The sequence below is a fragment of the Salarias fasciatus genome, chromosome 17 (genome assembly GCF_902148845.1).
Source record: "Salarias fasciatus chromosome 17, fSalaFa1.1, whole genome shotgun sequence".
Classification (NCBI taxonomy): domain Eukaryota; kingdom Metazoa; phylum Chordata; class Actinopteri; order Blenniiformes; family Blenniidae; genus Salarias; species Salarias fasciatus.
In genome coordinates this window covers 15,944,762-15,959,729 of record NC_043761.1, presented here as the reverse complement: position 1 = coordinate 15,959,729, position 14,968 = coordinate 15,944,762, and the positions used below count along the sequence as shown (strand labels likewise).

Here is a 14,968-nt window from a genome sequence, read left to right as displayed (position 1 = left end):
AAGTGTTAAACTGTAACCAAAGTCGCCCTGTCAGTACATAGTGCTCGTGGTAGCTGCCGTGTACAGTACTGTTTGCTTACAGTTCTTACATATTGTCTGTGTCTTGCCTGTCACTCGGGTGCCCTTCCAACCAAAACTGCAGAACGCAAACAGTTTGAAAGAGGCTTGGGCATCTTCAATGTTGATCCAGTAAACCCTCTAATAAGGGGACACCCTGAAATCCAACCGGTAGTGTCCCCTGGAGACAGGTGTCTCTTTAGAGGGGCAGACTGAGGACAAAGTGGAGGACATGATTAAAATTTAAGAGTTGGAGTTCATTGCTGAAAATGGACAAAAATCTCAGTGGAGATGTGCAACAGGCTGCTCAGTAATTATAGGCAGAGTTTGATTGCTGTAATACCTAATGAAAGCTTTTCTATTGATTGAAAAGGACGTGACTCATTTTGGACATGCCACTTTTTGTTCAAATGTAAATAAAATATAGAGGCCTGGCATTTTGAGTCAAATGGCAAATTTAGGCTCAAAGTTACTTTAAACGGGGAGCATGAACTTAAAGGATAAGTACGGTTTAAACAGCTTTCACGTTGTTTATAGAATGAAGTAGAACAATATACTCACCCAGAAGGCTTTTCTGATCGATGCACGCGGCAGCCGTAAATAAGGATAGACCAATTATCGGCCAGGCCGATATTTCGCATTTTTCTAATCAGCATCGGCCTTTTTTTCCCATCAATAGCCGATTAAAAAAAATAAATTTACCGTAATTTATGCACTAAAAGCCTCTAATTTTCTCAAAACCCGCCTTAGTGCGCCTTTTTTGCGGAAAATACGGTAATAAAGACCACCCGGTTGTCAGTCCGTTGTCTTGACTACGGTTCCCATAATTCTTTGCGAGATGATCACATGAGAAAACAACTTCTGTTTCCTTGTAGCTAAGCTAGCCAGTTCAAACAGAACGGCAAACATGCAGCTATCCACCTCTAACCTGTCAGTCACCAGAAGCACACAGTTTGTCCTCCAGTCTCCCAACCGGGAAGCAGCCGGACACCGGCTGGAGAGCGGCCGGTCGCCGGCCGACAGCCCGCTCGCCGGGACGCCGGCAGCAGATTACAGTCAAGTCGGCCCCAAGCCAAGTCGACCCCGACCAACTCGGCCCCACGCGTCTTTTGTCACGCTCTCACGCCACACAAACTGAAAAAAAAATACCGGTAAATTTGTTTGGTACGCCGCTGCTGTGGAACCAGAGGAATCAAACAAGCCTGTCACATACCTACCGGTATTTTTTTTCAGTTTTCAATGTGTGGCTTGAGTGCGTGACAAGACGCGTGGGGCCGAGTTGGTCGGGGTCGACTGGGGGTCGACTGGTTACCGTGCCGAAAACAGACTGCCTGCCGAAAAATGACTGCCCCCGACAGGGACGCGCATCGATTAGTGATAACATTGATTTTGAAGTATTTTTTAGCATTACAGTAGCCTATAACTTTAGTTCACCCAGGATTCTCCATTGTTTATTTTATTTTTTATTTTTTTATTCCTACAGTACTCAGACATACAAGGGGACAACATACAAGAAAATGAAGGACAGAGTTGTGTCATCAGCAGCAACAGATAGTTGAATATTGGAGTTTCGGGCAAGTTATGGATGAGATATGACTATTATTGTGTGTGTGTGTGTGTGGATGATAAATATAATTGCATGTATGAGATAGTAATAATAACAATAATAAAAATAAAGTAATCACAAAATTACAAACTGAACAAAAACAAAAGGCCTGAGTATAATGAATGTAGAAGTGTTTTCCACTGAGCACATCACATCTCTGTTTGCCCGAAGTCACTACTCTGGGCTGTGTGACAATGCCCCACCCACAGCTAAATTTTGATGCCAAATTGTTTATTTTTACTGCAAATGAATATCGGTTCGACATATCGGTTTCCTTAAGTACCAATAATTGGCATCGGCCCTAAAAAAGCCATATCGGTCAATCCTTAGCCGTAAACAAAGCTTTCAGTTCAGAGGTCAACAAAACCACTACAACATTGATCTGGCGACACCGGGCGAGGAGTGGCGTGAGCTGGCCATGATGAAATATTGGTGAAACTAATGAGTTTTTGGACGATTACAGCTGTTTTAGGAGCGGCGTTACCGATGCCCCGTCAGTTAGACGTATACGGATGCCCGCCGCTCGCTTTTGGATCTAAATTTCTCCCGAAGCACTGTTGTTATATCCTTTAAATTGTTTTTTGGCCATTTCTCTGTGTGCTCGGACGGAATTTGCCAAAAAAAGCAGCTATAAACTTTTAGGTGTGTATAATAGCTCCACAGTCTTATATCCGTGAGACAGCTTTTCACTTCGAGAAATATCGTCACAATTTAATCTCTCAGATCTCGTGATGTGCCTAGTGGATTCACTGGGTGTCAAATATCATCGGGAGATAACTGGGCCATGGTTTTTTTTGGTTTGCCTAAACATTGAATTTCAAATAAGTCACGACACAACATGATGTATTTCAGCTAGTTCACAAAAAAAAACTTAAATTAAAACTTAAACTTAAATTAACAAATGAAAAATAACAGGGTAAGGAACACGTGTCCATGAGTGCATACATTTTGCAGGTCTGTATATAATTTTTTTTTTTAATTCAAGTCAAAGAAAAACAGAAACTTCTAATGAACACAGAGCAGCCGAGAAAAAAAAACATAACACAACAGTATATTTCAAATAAAAACATCTGTTTGGACCCTGTCTTGTCGAACATGGGAACTATGACATGAAAACAAAGTCCAAATTGGCGTAATGCTGAGAAACTGAGTTATTGTCATTTCTCAAGGATGAACAATTTAGCATGAGCAAAGTGAACATTCAGCTAAAGTGTCAGAATTATAAAAGTGATGTCTTGAACTTTCCTCAACTTTGATTATATAGCACTTTAAAGACAGCTAAATCTGAACAATGAAAAGACAATGATACAAATGATAAAGGGCTGGGTTGGAAGGTGGGGTGAGACAATTCAGAGAAAACATTAAAATATCCATCCATTCATCCATTTTCAACGCTTGAAAGGGTCGCGGGGGCAGCAGTCTCACCAGAGATGCCCAGACTTCCTGTCCCCAGACTCTTCCTCCAGCTCCTCTGGGAGGATCCCAAGGCATTCCCAGGCCAGTCGAGAGACAGACATGGTCTCTCCAGCGTGTCCTGGGTCTTCGCCGGGGTCTCCTCCCGGTGGGACATGCCTGGAATGCCTCCCCAGGGAGGTGTCCAGGAGGCATCCTGAACAGATGCACGAGCCTCCTCAGCTGGCCCCTCTCGATGTGGAGCAGCTCTACTCCGAGCTCCTCCCTGGTGACTGAGCTCCTCACCCTGTCTCTAAGGGAGCGCCCAGCCACCTACATTAAAATACCAAAGATTAAAACAAATGAAAGAATCCTACACTGAGCTCTGAAGTGCACGTGGAGCTAGTGGAAGTAAGGCAGGATGAGAGTAACTTCACCCCTCTAACTGAGCAGCAGTTTTGAACCAACTGGAAACATCGGGGGGACAACTGGCTGACTCCAAAATAAAATGCATTACACTAACGCAGCCGATGTAATTAACATGAAGCCAATTCCTGCGCATCAGCAATTTGAAAAAGTTATTCATGCTTTAACTTTCTGAGATGGATAAAGCCGGGCTGAACCACCCCCAGCATATTACCCAGTATGCTCCTGGCAACTGAAGGAAGAAACCCTGATAACTTATGTTTTCTTTTATAAAAATCATAAAAATCAAACATTTTGTTTCTGAGAAGTTTAAAAAGCAACAATTTAATTCAAATACAGGGATCACAATTAGGCTTGAAGTGTGCACATTTCATCAATATGTTCTTTATTTTTTCACAGGACCAGGGGTACCAACATGGCTACAGACGAGGAGGGAGACATCATTCTGTTGGTGAGACATTTTATGATTATCATTGTAAAACAAAAAATTGCAATGCTTATGTGACTTTTTTTTTACACTACTGTGGTGACCTAGAGCACGAGTTTCACTTCTGAATACATGACATTTGGCTGAACTACTTTAGGCTGATCAAAACAATTTAACATCAAAGTGTATTTGTGATGTTTTGTACCGTTTCTAAAATGGCTTTGTCTGAGAGACCACCACTGCCGGCTCCTCAAAGTCAGTGACATGCGGTGAGGTTCATGGCTGGGGAGGCACTGACGCCATCGGTCTGATTTACAAACGTCAAATGAGCCTCCAGAGGAGCGTGTTCACAAGTAGCACACAAAAAAAAAACGCATTTAATAAAAAACGGGAAAAAAAGTTTCACAAAAAACTCTTCTTTATGCTTTGTGTTGTGCCTACCATACACTTATTCAGTGCTGTAGTTCCAGCACACAAAAGAGCATATTTATTTAAAAAAAATGTCTTACCATTATTTATAAATGAAGTCCGTGCGCCGTTCCTTCTGAACGAACGCACCAATGACCTGAATGAAGAAGTCTTCCTTTTGTGCCTTGAGTTTTGAAGTCTCTCTGTTCGATGGAGACCAGTGCCAGGGAAGAAAGTCGTCCTTGGTAAGTCCTGTTCCGACTACGGCTGGTCCGAATGGCTGTTTTTGCCCTCCGGATATTCGGGCCCAATAATGACGATTATCCAAATATTTGGCGTGCGAGTGGGGGGGCGTATACACATGCGTCAGAGCGCCGCAGCAAACAAAACACGTTGGGCGCTACTTTGAAGAGTGACTGTGTGAAGCTATCAGGCTGTAATTTTGTCTACAAAGACTTCCAGAGAGTGAAAAACTGGATGGAGAGAGCAGAACTTTCTGGAGGAATGAGGTCTGCCGATAGAAGGGAATGTATCTAATCACTCAGGCACCGCCCTTGCCATTCAGAAACAGAAAAAAAAGTCTAAATATACTAAATGATAGACTGACAATGTATGTGCCTCATTTTCTGGAAATAATTTGTGATAAAGGGGTAGATAAACTGTCTGGAGCAACGGAAAATTTCCCCCAGTATGCGTGATTCGGTGCGAATACTCAGATCGCAAAATTATTCGCCGAATGTGATCATGGCAACCGAATATTTGGAAATTCGGGACCAGCCCTAGTTCCGCATGTATGTTATAAGTCTTTCAGGGGTCAAACCACTGACGCTGTAGTAGCTGGAACTGTGAGCATGAGCAACTTTATCGCCTCAGGAACAGTTTCAGTGAGATCCTTTTGGGCCAAAAAACTGAGAAGCTGTCCAGGAGATTTACATTCATCCCTTACTGTTTGTGAACTATATTGTCCAACGAGATCCACCTTCAATTTCACAAAGTCAAAAAATTTGGCATATTTTGACAGTTTTGTGTCATCAAAGCATAGTGACATTTCCCTAAATTTTGCGCAGTCCACCAACCCTGGCATCATTAGCGCCCACTAACATGAGGCCGGAGAATTGTCGGCCTCCCTTATGCTTCTACTCCACCGATTGTCTGGCACAAGAAACACATTGCAGAAATAAAACTGCTGACAAAAACACGGCTCATTATATCAATCAGTTAAACTATAAAATTTTACTTCATGTAGTATTCGTATCTGAACATTTAATTGTGACATAAAGAGAGAGCACCACCCTCAACTGAGGCCCAGTCAGACCTGGCCTCCGGATGTGGGCGGAGAAGCACTGTGTCCCACTGTGTTGCGTCTTCTCTTCTCAGTATTTAAATGGTAAAGGTGTAAATTAAAATATAACGTCACGCATGTCACTGCTCAAAGTAATTAAGCAGCACAGAGCTTTGTTCATTTACCCATTCTTCTGAATACTGACTTAGCGCAGGGCCGTGACTTCCACCCTCCAAATTAAGTGAAAATCTAAACATCACTTTCATGCCAGCTCTATTGTAAAGATATTAGAGAAAACAGTAATTTTTCAAGAAACTGGGTATTTGTCTTTTATCAAGGATGAAGTGTTTAGCATTGGCAAAGTTGACATTCTGCCAAAGTGTCACAATTATAAAACTGATGTCTTAACCCTTTTCTCAACTTTATTTTATATACAGGGGTGCACATAAGCGGTGCGCTGGTTCGCATGCGCTACCAAATTAAAACATGCGTACCTGATGAAACATTGTAACGCTAATTTGCGTACCAAGATTTGGGGATAGCAGGGTGCGCAGTAGTGCTGTGACGTTCAATGAACGAGTCGTTCGTTTGAACGGCAAATTGTCCACGCTTCCTTCACGTGTCTCCTGAGTCCAGCTGCCACTGCTGCCTTCATGTGAACGACCGAGTTTCAGTTTTCCGTCGCTCGCTCCAGTCATCTGAACGCAGCAGCTAACTAGCGGAGAAGAAGTGTGTAGAACCTGGAGCGGAGCCGGTGTTTTGGAATAACTAGTTTCCCTTAATTGGCGACTGGGTTTCTTTCACGTCCCTTGTTGCTGATAGATGTTAACAACCAGAGCCGTGTCAGACCTTTTATGAGTCTAATTTCAACATCTGCTGCCAGTAGCAGCAGCAGGAATTACTGAAGGAAGTCAGTCACAAGTTGACAAGGAAACCAGTTAATTTGAAACACCGTATGGACCGCTTTATCAGGTTTTAGCAATGGAACACACACACACACACACACACACACCATAAAATGCTCGGTTAAAGGAAATGTAGCAGCATTTTGAAGCTCTTTTCTGGGGACAACATGCAAGGTAAGCCAATGTAATGTGTATCAGAAAAACATATCTTAAATCTGTGTCATTAAAGCGACACTAAGGACCTTTCTAACCTTAATAAAACATTGTAATATCTTTTGTGATGATACATCGACTTACAACTAGTTGAATAACCTCTCTGTCATGGCCTGAAGGCGTCAGTATTGCTTTCACTTGGACTGAGCAGCTGTGAGGAGGGTGGTAGGAACCCTGCACACTAAAAAACTCCAAATGTGTGGACTGCTTTACGGCATGCGTCACATCATGATATAACATTGTTTAGCCACCATTAGATTCATTACCTCATCGCTATCCATCCTTCACACAGCCACTGGAAACAAATGTAGGCGAGTTCAGTCCTACAGCATGTCACCAGGAGCAGCATTTTACAACGCCACGCGCTAGGCCTCATGGGAACTGTAGTATTCCTTCAGACAAAACACTACTGCTTTTGTCCACTGGCGCTGCCAAAATCAACGAAAACTGAAAGTTCCTTAGTGTCGCTTTAAAGCACCAGATAACAACTCATAACTGAAAATAACTGTCAGCTGTCAGAAAATAACGGATTGAATCTACACTAATGAGGCTGATGTATCTAATAGTCACGTGACGTTCGTCAGGGAGCCAGGCTCTTTCAAATGAACGGCTCCCTTCAAAGAGCCAGAATTCCCAGCTCTAGTGCACATCTGTGTGTCAGATAGGCCAGGTGTAATGTTCTGCTGTTGTGAGTAAAATGACGTGCATAATACTTCAGACTGCCCTGTTTAATCCCATGCATGGAGCAAGGCAGCTGCACAGGGACAAAAAGCTCGCTGTGCCTCCCCTAAAGTCCTCTGGCAAGGGGAGGCGCGCCTCACACTTTGAAAACCTCTGGTTTAAGTGATAAAAAGCAGACACTGTACGCGCACTTTTATTTTTCAGAACTTGAAACACCATTATATTTTGTCAAAATTACAAGATTTCAGACATTCTGTTGCACTGCTTCTCTTCATTTTCAGTTGAAATTAAAGCAGGCTATGTAACATTATCCACGCATCCCTCTATTTTGTTCTTCCTGTTGGTAGGCGTGGGAAAAAAATGTATTTAAAATTGTGAAGACCAAGCAACAACCCAAGGTTCTCCCCAGAGGACCAGACATAAAATATTATGTGCACCCCTGTCTATATAGCACTTTAAAAACAGCTAAAGCTGAACAATTAAAGCACAATGATAAAAACAGTAAAAAGGAGCTGGGTTGAAAGATAAAGAATTAAAAATGGCTTTTAAGATTACTTTTAGAAGTGGACGGTCATGATGCCTGTCTGATGCTCCGCAGCAGCTCATTCCGTAGCTTCAGGGCAGCAAAAAAAGCTTTAAACAAAGTTCTTTCTGTTTTAGTCAAAATTTACATTCCTTCTTACCGCAGCCACCTGTTCACTTGATGCTCTTGCAACTGTTTTCTCTCTGCAGCTAACTGGAATGACTCTTCCCAAATGGGCAGCCCAGACCAGGAGGGAGTCTTCACAATGTTGGACTCTGGCCTTGGGGATTCCATGTCTGTCTCAACTCTGGAAGTTCCACTCACTCCCCATAGCCACAGTGAACATGCAAACCTGATTCCCATGCAGTTATATCCTCTTTCACAGCCCATGCGTGTGGCCTTTACTGCCTCTCGGACAGCCAACTTTGCCCCAGGTAACCTTGACCAGCCTATTGTCTTTGATCAGCTGCACAGCAACCAAGGGGACATGTATGATGCGCACATCGGTCGCTTCACCTGCCCAGTGAATGGAACCTATGTTTTCATCTTTCATATCCTGAAGCTGGCCATCAATGTGCCGCTCTACATCAACCTAATGCGTAATGAGGAAGTTATGGTGTCGGCATATGCAAATGATGGAGCCCCTGATCATGAGACCGCTAGCAACCATGCCATCCTACCTCTTTTTCAAGGAGATCAGGTGTGGCTCAGGTTGCATCGTGGTGCCATTTATGGCAGCACCTGGAAGTACAGTACTTTCTCTGGTTTCCTGCTATACCAGGACTGAACCATTCTCTTCTCCCAGTGTGGACTGTTTGCTTAGCACTAAATGGTGACTCAATTCTGATATCAACTTTGTGGTGAGGTGTCATGCCAATGCCTTTTAAAGCACTGAGATTCATTTGCAACATAAAGCTTTATCAATAGCCAAATGTTGTGATCTACATTCACAGCCATGAAGTACATTTGAATTGATGAAGGGTGGTCACTACTAGACTAAACTTGACATTCTTGATTCCACCGATCCTTTTGTAGTACACAGGGTTTAGCTTCAATGAGACCCTGTGATGCAATTTAATGAATGTGTGCCTTCACTGGAATGGCTTGGATGGCCAATTAGCCGATGATTCTGATCAAACTGTATGGATGTTTGACCTACCCATGTAAATATAGTCTACTAAGCTGTAAACTCATTTTTCGCATCATGAATGTGGAGAGATGAAAAGATAATATTCTTGGTGGTGGGGATAGTGTCAAACACTTAATGCCAAGTTGTTGCACTGACAGACTACTGTGGAGTAATGGAAGTGGTCCCTTGATTTGCTGAAATAAAAGATGAGCAGTGAAAAATAGGTTTCTTATCTCATTATTACAATTTGACATCCAAGGGCGCATATCCTCCAGGCCTTTAAGGATTTTTCCCAAGGCTGTCAAATCTCTGCTTGAAACCAGAATTGACTGGCCCAAAATGCAATCAAGAGTATATTCTACTGCTTCATTTTTTTATATTCAACAATGCACTTTCTGGGGGTGCTGCAGAGCATTGAGTATGTACAGTGCCTTGCAAAACTATTCACCCCCCCTCTTTTACTTAATTTGTTATGTTGCAACCTCTAATTTGAATGTTTTTTCAAAGCAGAATTTTATTTGATGGATCTGCACAAAATAGTGCAAGTTTTGAAGTGAAATGAGAAATATAAATACAAAAAAGACATTTAAAAAATAAAAAACTTCAAATTGCCATGTGCATATGTATTCACCCCCTTTGTTAAGAAGGCCCTAAAATGATCTGGTTCAACCAATTACCTTCAGAAGTCACACTATTAGTGTGTTCGCCTGTCTCCAATCGAAGTGTCACATGATCTGTCAGTATATATACACCTCTTCTGAAAGGTCTGAGGCTGCAACATCTAATGAAGAGGTGCCGCTAACCAAACACCACTATGAAGACCAAAGAATTCCCCAAACAAGTCAGAGACACAGCTGTTGAGAAGTTCAAGTCTGGGTTAGGTAATAAAAAAATATCTAAATCTTTGAAGATCCTCAGGAGTCCCACAAAATCCATCACCATCAAGTGGAAAGAACATGGTACCACAACAAACATGCCAAGAGAGGGTGCTCACCAAAACTGACAGGCCGGGCAAGGAGGGCATTAATCAGAGAGGCAACCCAGAGACCAAAGGTAACCCTGGAGGAGCAGCAGAGTTCCACAGCAGAGGCTGGAGTCTCTGTCCATAGGACCACAATCAGCCGTACACTCCACAGAGCTATGGAAGGGTGGCCAAAAGAAAGCCAGTACTTTCTGCCAGTACTTTCTGCTGAAAATAAGAGGGCACGTTTTGACTTTGCACAAAGGCATCTGAGAGATTGTCAAAATGTATGGAGAAAGGTGCTCTGGTCAAATGAGACTAAAATTGAGCTTTTGGGCCATTAAGGAAAACGGTATGTCTGGTGCACATCCAATCACCCCAAGAACAGCATCCCCACAGTGAAACATGGCGGTGGCAGCATAATGCTGTGGGGATGCTTTTCAGCAGCAGGCACTGGGAAACTGGTCCGAGTCGAGGGAAAGATGGATGGTGCTAAATACAGAAATATTCTTGAGCAAACCTCTATCAATCCATCAGTGATCTGAGACTGGGTCGGAGGTTCAGCTTCCAGCAGGACAATGACCCCAAGCATACTGCTAAAGCAACACCTGAGTGGCTTCAGGACTAAAATGGCCTGATCTCGTCCGATGTCAGAAGATAAGAAGGCGAGGGCCTGATTAGTACTGGGATGGGAGACTGCCGAGGAATACCAGGTGCTGTAAGCTTTTCCACGTCTTGCTGACATTTGAATGCACTGTCAAGGAAACCTTTTTCAGTCAATCAGTCAATCAATCTATCTTTTGATAATTAAATATATCTATAGAACTATATATCGATGCTTTGAAACAGTCTTTTTACGACACATGTATAAGAACCACCGTCGTCAGAGGTCATATCGCTCATGGCCACAGCAGCCTAAAATGGCCCGATCTCGTCCGATGTCAGAAGCTAAGAAGGCGAGGGCCTGATTAGTACTGGGATGGGAGACTGCCTTGGATTACCCGGTGCTGTAAGCTTTTCCACGTCTTGCTGACATTTGAATGCACTGTCAAGGAAACCTTTTTCAGTCAATCAATCACTCAATCACTCAATCAATCTATCTTTTGATAATTAAATACATCTATAGAAGTATATAGATGCTTTGAAACAGTCTTGTTACGACACATGTACAAGAACCACCGTTGTCAGAGGTCACATTGCTCACGGCTACAGTAGCTTAAAATGGCCCGATCTCGTCCGATGTCAGAAGCTAAGAAGGTGAGGGCCTGGTTAGTACTGGGATGGGAGACTACCTTGGAATACCAGGTGCTGTAAGCTTTTCCACGTCTTGCTGACATTTGAATGCACTGTTAAGGAAACTTTTTTCAGTCAATCAATCACTCAATCAGTCTATCTCTCTATCTTTTGATACATAAATATATCTATAGAAGCATATAGATGCTTTGAAACAGTCTTGTTACGACACATGTATAAGAACCACCGTCGTCAGAGGTCACATTGCTCACGGCCACAGCAGCCTAAAATGGCCCGATCTCGTCCGATGTCAGAAGCTAAGAAGGCGAGGGCCTGGTTAGTACTGGGATGGGAGACTGCCTTGGAATAACAGGTGCTGTAAGCTTTTCCACGTCTTGCTGACATTTGAATGCACTGTCAAGGAAAGCTTTTTCAGTCAATCAATCACTCAATCAATCTATCTATCTATCTTTTGATGAATAAATATATCTATAGAAGTATATAGATGCTTTGAAACAGTCTTGTTACGACACATTTATGAGAACCATCGTCGTCAGAGGTCACATCGCTCACGGCCACAGCAGCCTAAAATGGCCCGATCTCGTCCGATGTCAGAAGCTAAGAAGGCGAGGGCCTGATTAGTCCTGGGATGGGAGACTGCCTTGGAATACCAGGTGCTGTAAGCTTTTCCACGTCTTGCTGACATTTGAATGCACTGTCAAGGAAAGCTTTTTCAGTCAATCAATCACTCAATCAATCTATCTTTTGATAATTAAATATATCTATAGAAGTATATCGATGCTTTGAAACAGTCTTGTTATGACACATGTATAAGAACCACCGTCGTCAGAGGTCACATCGCTCATGGCCACAGCAGCCCGAGATGGCCAGATCTCGTCCGATGTCAGAAGCTAAGAAGGCGAGGGCCTGGTTAGAACTGGGATGGGAGACTGCCTTGGAATACCAGGTGCTGTAAGCTTTTCCACGTCTTGCTGACATTTGAATGCACTGTCAAGGAAACCTTTTTCAGTCAATCAATCACTCAATCAATCTATCTCTCTATCTTTTGATACATAAATATATCTATAGAAGCATACAGATGCTTTGAAACAGTCTTGTTACGACACATGTATAAGAACCACCGTCGTCAGAGGTCACACCGCTCACGGCCACACCCGCCTTTGTTGGAGCGTGCTCGGTGTGACCCAGGAAGTGGGAGTGCTGTCAGGTGGAGGAGGAGGAATTGTTTGGTGTGACTGACTGGGAGCTGTGTTTTTCGATTCTGAAGGAGTATTTGTTTTTTTTCACAACCCCCAACAGTGGGAACACTGTTTGGGGATTCCGTTTTTCAGTTTTGTGCATTTAATTTCTGGGACTTTAAAGACTTTTGGGGATAACAGGTGGCGGGCAGGACGGACCAAACGGCACCGGAGCTGGACCAGAACATGGAAAAAGAAAAGGATAACGGACGACCGGACACTGAGATGGGCCAGGAGAGGAGTAATTCTCAGCAGGAGAAGAAGAAGAGGAATGATCGTGGGGGAAGAGAGGAGAAAGAAGTGCCGCCTGCAGCAGCAGAAGCACCTCAGCAGGAGAAGGGAAACAAGGAGGAGCGGGATGTTGATGAGCAGCTGACCTGCCAAGTGGAGCTGAATGGTGAGGAAAAAGTGACAGCCATGGAACTGATGAAATGTGTGCGGTTCCTGTGTGGTGGGCTGGTGGCGTGCCGACAGCTGTCAGCAGTCAAATATGAAGTAACAATGAATAGTGAAGCTGGACTGAAAAGGTTGCTGGATGGATTTCGAATTGGGTCAACGGTTGTAATGGCCAGAAAGATTGTGAATGATGAACTCGTCGTGTCGTTCCTCAAAGTACCACAGTATGTAAAAAACCAACAGATTTTTGACAAATTGTTGGGCTGGGGAGTGACTGCGCTTTCGCCTATTAAGCGGAGGGTGTGGCCCGGCACAAACATTTACGACGGCACCAGGTATGTAAGGGTTAAATTCAACAGTCAGGTTCAGTCCCTGCCATATTCAGCCAAGTTCATGTCAACTGCAGGCCCAGAGTACGTACGTGTCATCCATGACAGGCAGCTAAAGGTGTGTAGACTGTGTATTCAGCCGGGTCACATCCTCCGGGAATGCCCTGACTTTAAGTGCTACATGTGTGGGCAGCAGGGCCATTATGCCAAGGAGTGTGACCTGAGAACGAGGGAGAGTCGCTGCGAGCTGTGTCACAACCAACTGGAGAATTGTATTTGCACCAGAAGTGACAGCGAGGCATCAGAGGCCTCCGGTTCTGAGTCGGGGGATGGGGACATGTGCACGAGTGAGCGCGAGGAGGGGGGATCGTGTGATGTGGAGCGTGAACAGAGCCGCGAGGCCCCCACCGGTCTGACGGGCTCCGGAGGCTCGGGGGTCCACGGTCCCGAACGGGCCGCTGACGCTCGGCCGGAGAGCCAGGTCCCGGAGGAGGCGGCTGGAAAGCTGGCCTCCGAGGAGCCGCAGAGCACCCCGCGGGAAGCGGAGGAGGCAGACGTGTCAAATGAACCGTCCCAGATCCCCCCGGGTCAGGGCGATCCAGGTGGTGGCCCTGTCGTGCAACCTCTGTCCTCTGACTCTGAGATGGACCTGGCTGAACTCTCAAATCTACGGAAATGACAAAATGACAGTTGGCAGCAGAAAAAGGTGAAGAAATCTAAAAACACCCAGAAGAGATTGTGACATGGTTAAGCGGCTCACCCTTGTTCTCTGTCTCCTCCTTATGCTGAGGCTCATGTCTCTCAATGCTCGGGGGCTTCGCAGTGTCATCAAACGGACAGGCGTTTGGGAAGAGGGAAAGAATAAAATAATTTGTCTACAGGAGACCAGATGGGACGATGACTTGATTAAAGTTGTGAGGAATGAGTGGAGAGGGGAGATTTTTAGCTCCAATGGGACGGCGGCAGCTCGGGGAGTTGCAGTTTTGGTTCCAGAGGACTTGGTGGATGCAGTGAAGTTCCTGGGGAAGGATAATGAGGGCAGATTGATTATAATAGAAGTGGTTCAGGATCACGAAACATACAGAATAATAAATTTATATTGTCCTAATGGGGAGGGGGAAAGGATCAAATTTCTCAAACAGTTATGGAAATGGTGTAGCGGTGTGAAAAACTGTTTTTTGGTGGGCGACTTTAATATCTGCTTGACTAAAATGGACAGAGCGCAACAGGAAAGGCACAAAAAGGATGCCAGCAGGACAGAACTGATTAATCTAATGGAGCAAAACAGTTTGGTGGACATTTGGAGGATTTTACATCCAAACAAGTGTCAGTTTTCAAGACGGCAAGTTGTGTTGGGGGAACTAAAACAGTCCCGAATTGACTTTTGCTTAACCTCAGCTGAGGCTGCAGGAAAGGTGACTGGGGTCAGGTATGTGGAGAACACCTGGTGTGACCACTCCTCCATGGAGGTGGAGCTTGGTGCTCAGGGGAGGGGCAGGAATGGTGGCTCCTGGTGTCTAAATAACAGCTTGTTGGAAGACCCTAAGTTTAAAAGGAAAATGGAACTTTTTCTGACAAATGTAGTGGAAGGGATCCATTTTTGTGATGATAAGTTTGAATGGTGGGAAGATGTTAAAGAGAAAATCAAGAGGTTATGTATAAACTATAGCAAGAACAAAAGATGGCGGGAAAATCAGGAGGAGTGTAAGATTAGGCAGCAAATAAAGCATGAGCTTGAACA

At 44.1% G+C, this 14,968-nt stretch overlaps 1 protein-coding gene and 2 pseudogenes across 1 annotated transcript in view; all 3 read left to right on the top strand.

Moving 5' to 3' along the window:
• caprin2 (caprin family member 2) overlaps window positions 1-8,854 on the top strand; it is a 61,580-nt gene extending 52,726 nt beyond the window's left edge. The window contains exons 19-20 of the mRNA XM_030113449.1: window positions 3,881-3,932; window positions 8,130-8,854. Coding sequence (XP_029969309.1) covers window positions 3,881-3,932; window positions 8,130-8,707 — 630 coding nt within the window. The 3' untranslated portion in view covers window positions 8,708-8,854. The remainder of the gene's footprint in view (window positions 1-3,880; window positions 3,933-8,129) is intronic.
• Window positions 8,855-11,509: 2,655 nt separating this feature from the next.
• On the top strand, window positions 11,510-11,628 carry LOC115404740 (uncharacterized; annotated as a pseudogene).
• Window positions 11,629-11,810: 182 nt separating this feature from the next.
• On the top strand, window positions 11,811-11,929 carry LOC115404750 (uncharacterized; annotated as a pseudogene).
• Window positions 11,930-14,968: the final 3,039 nt, after the last annotated feature.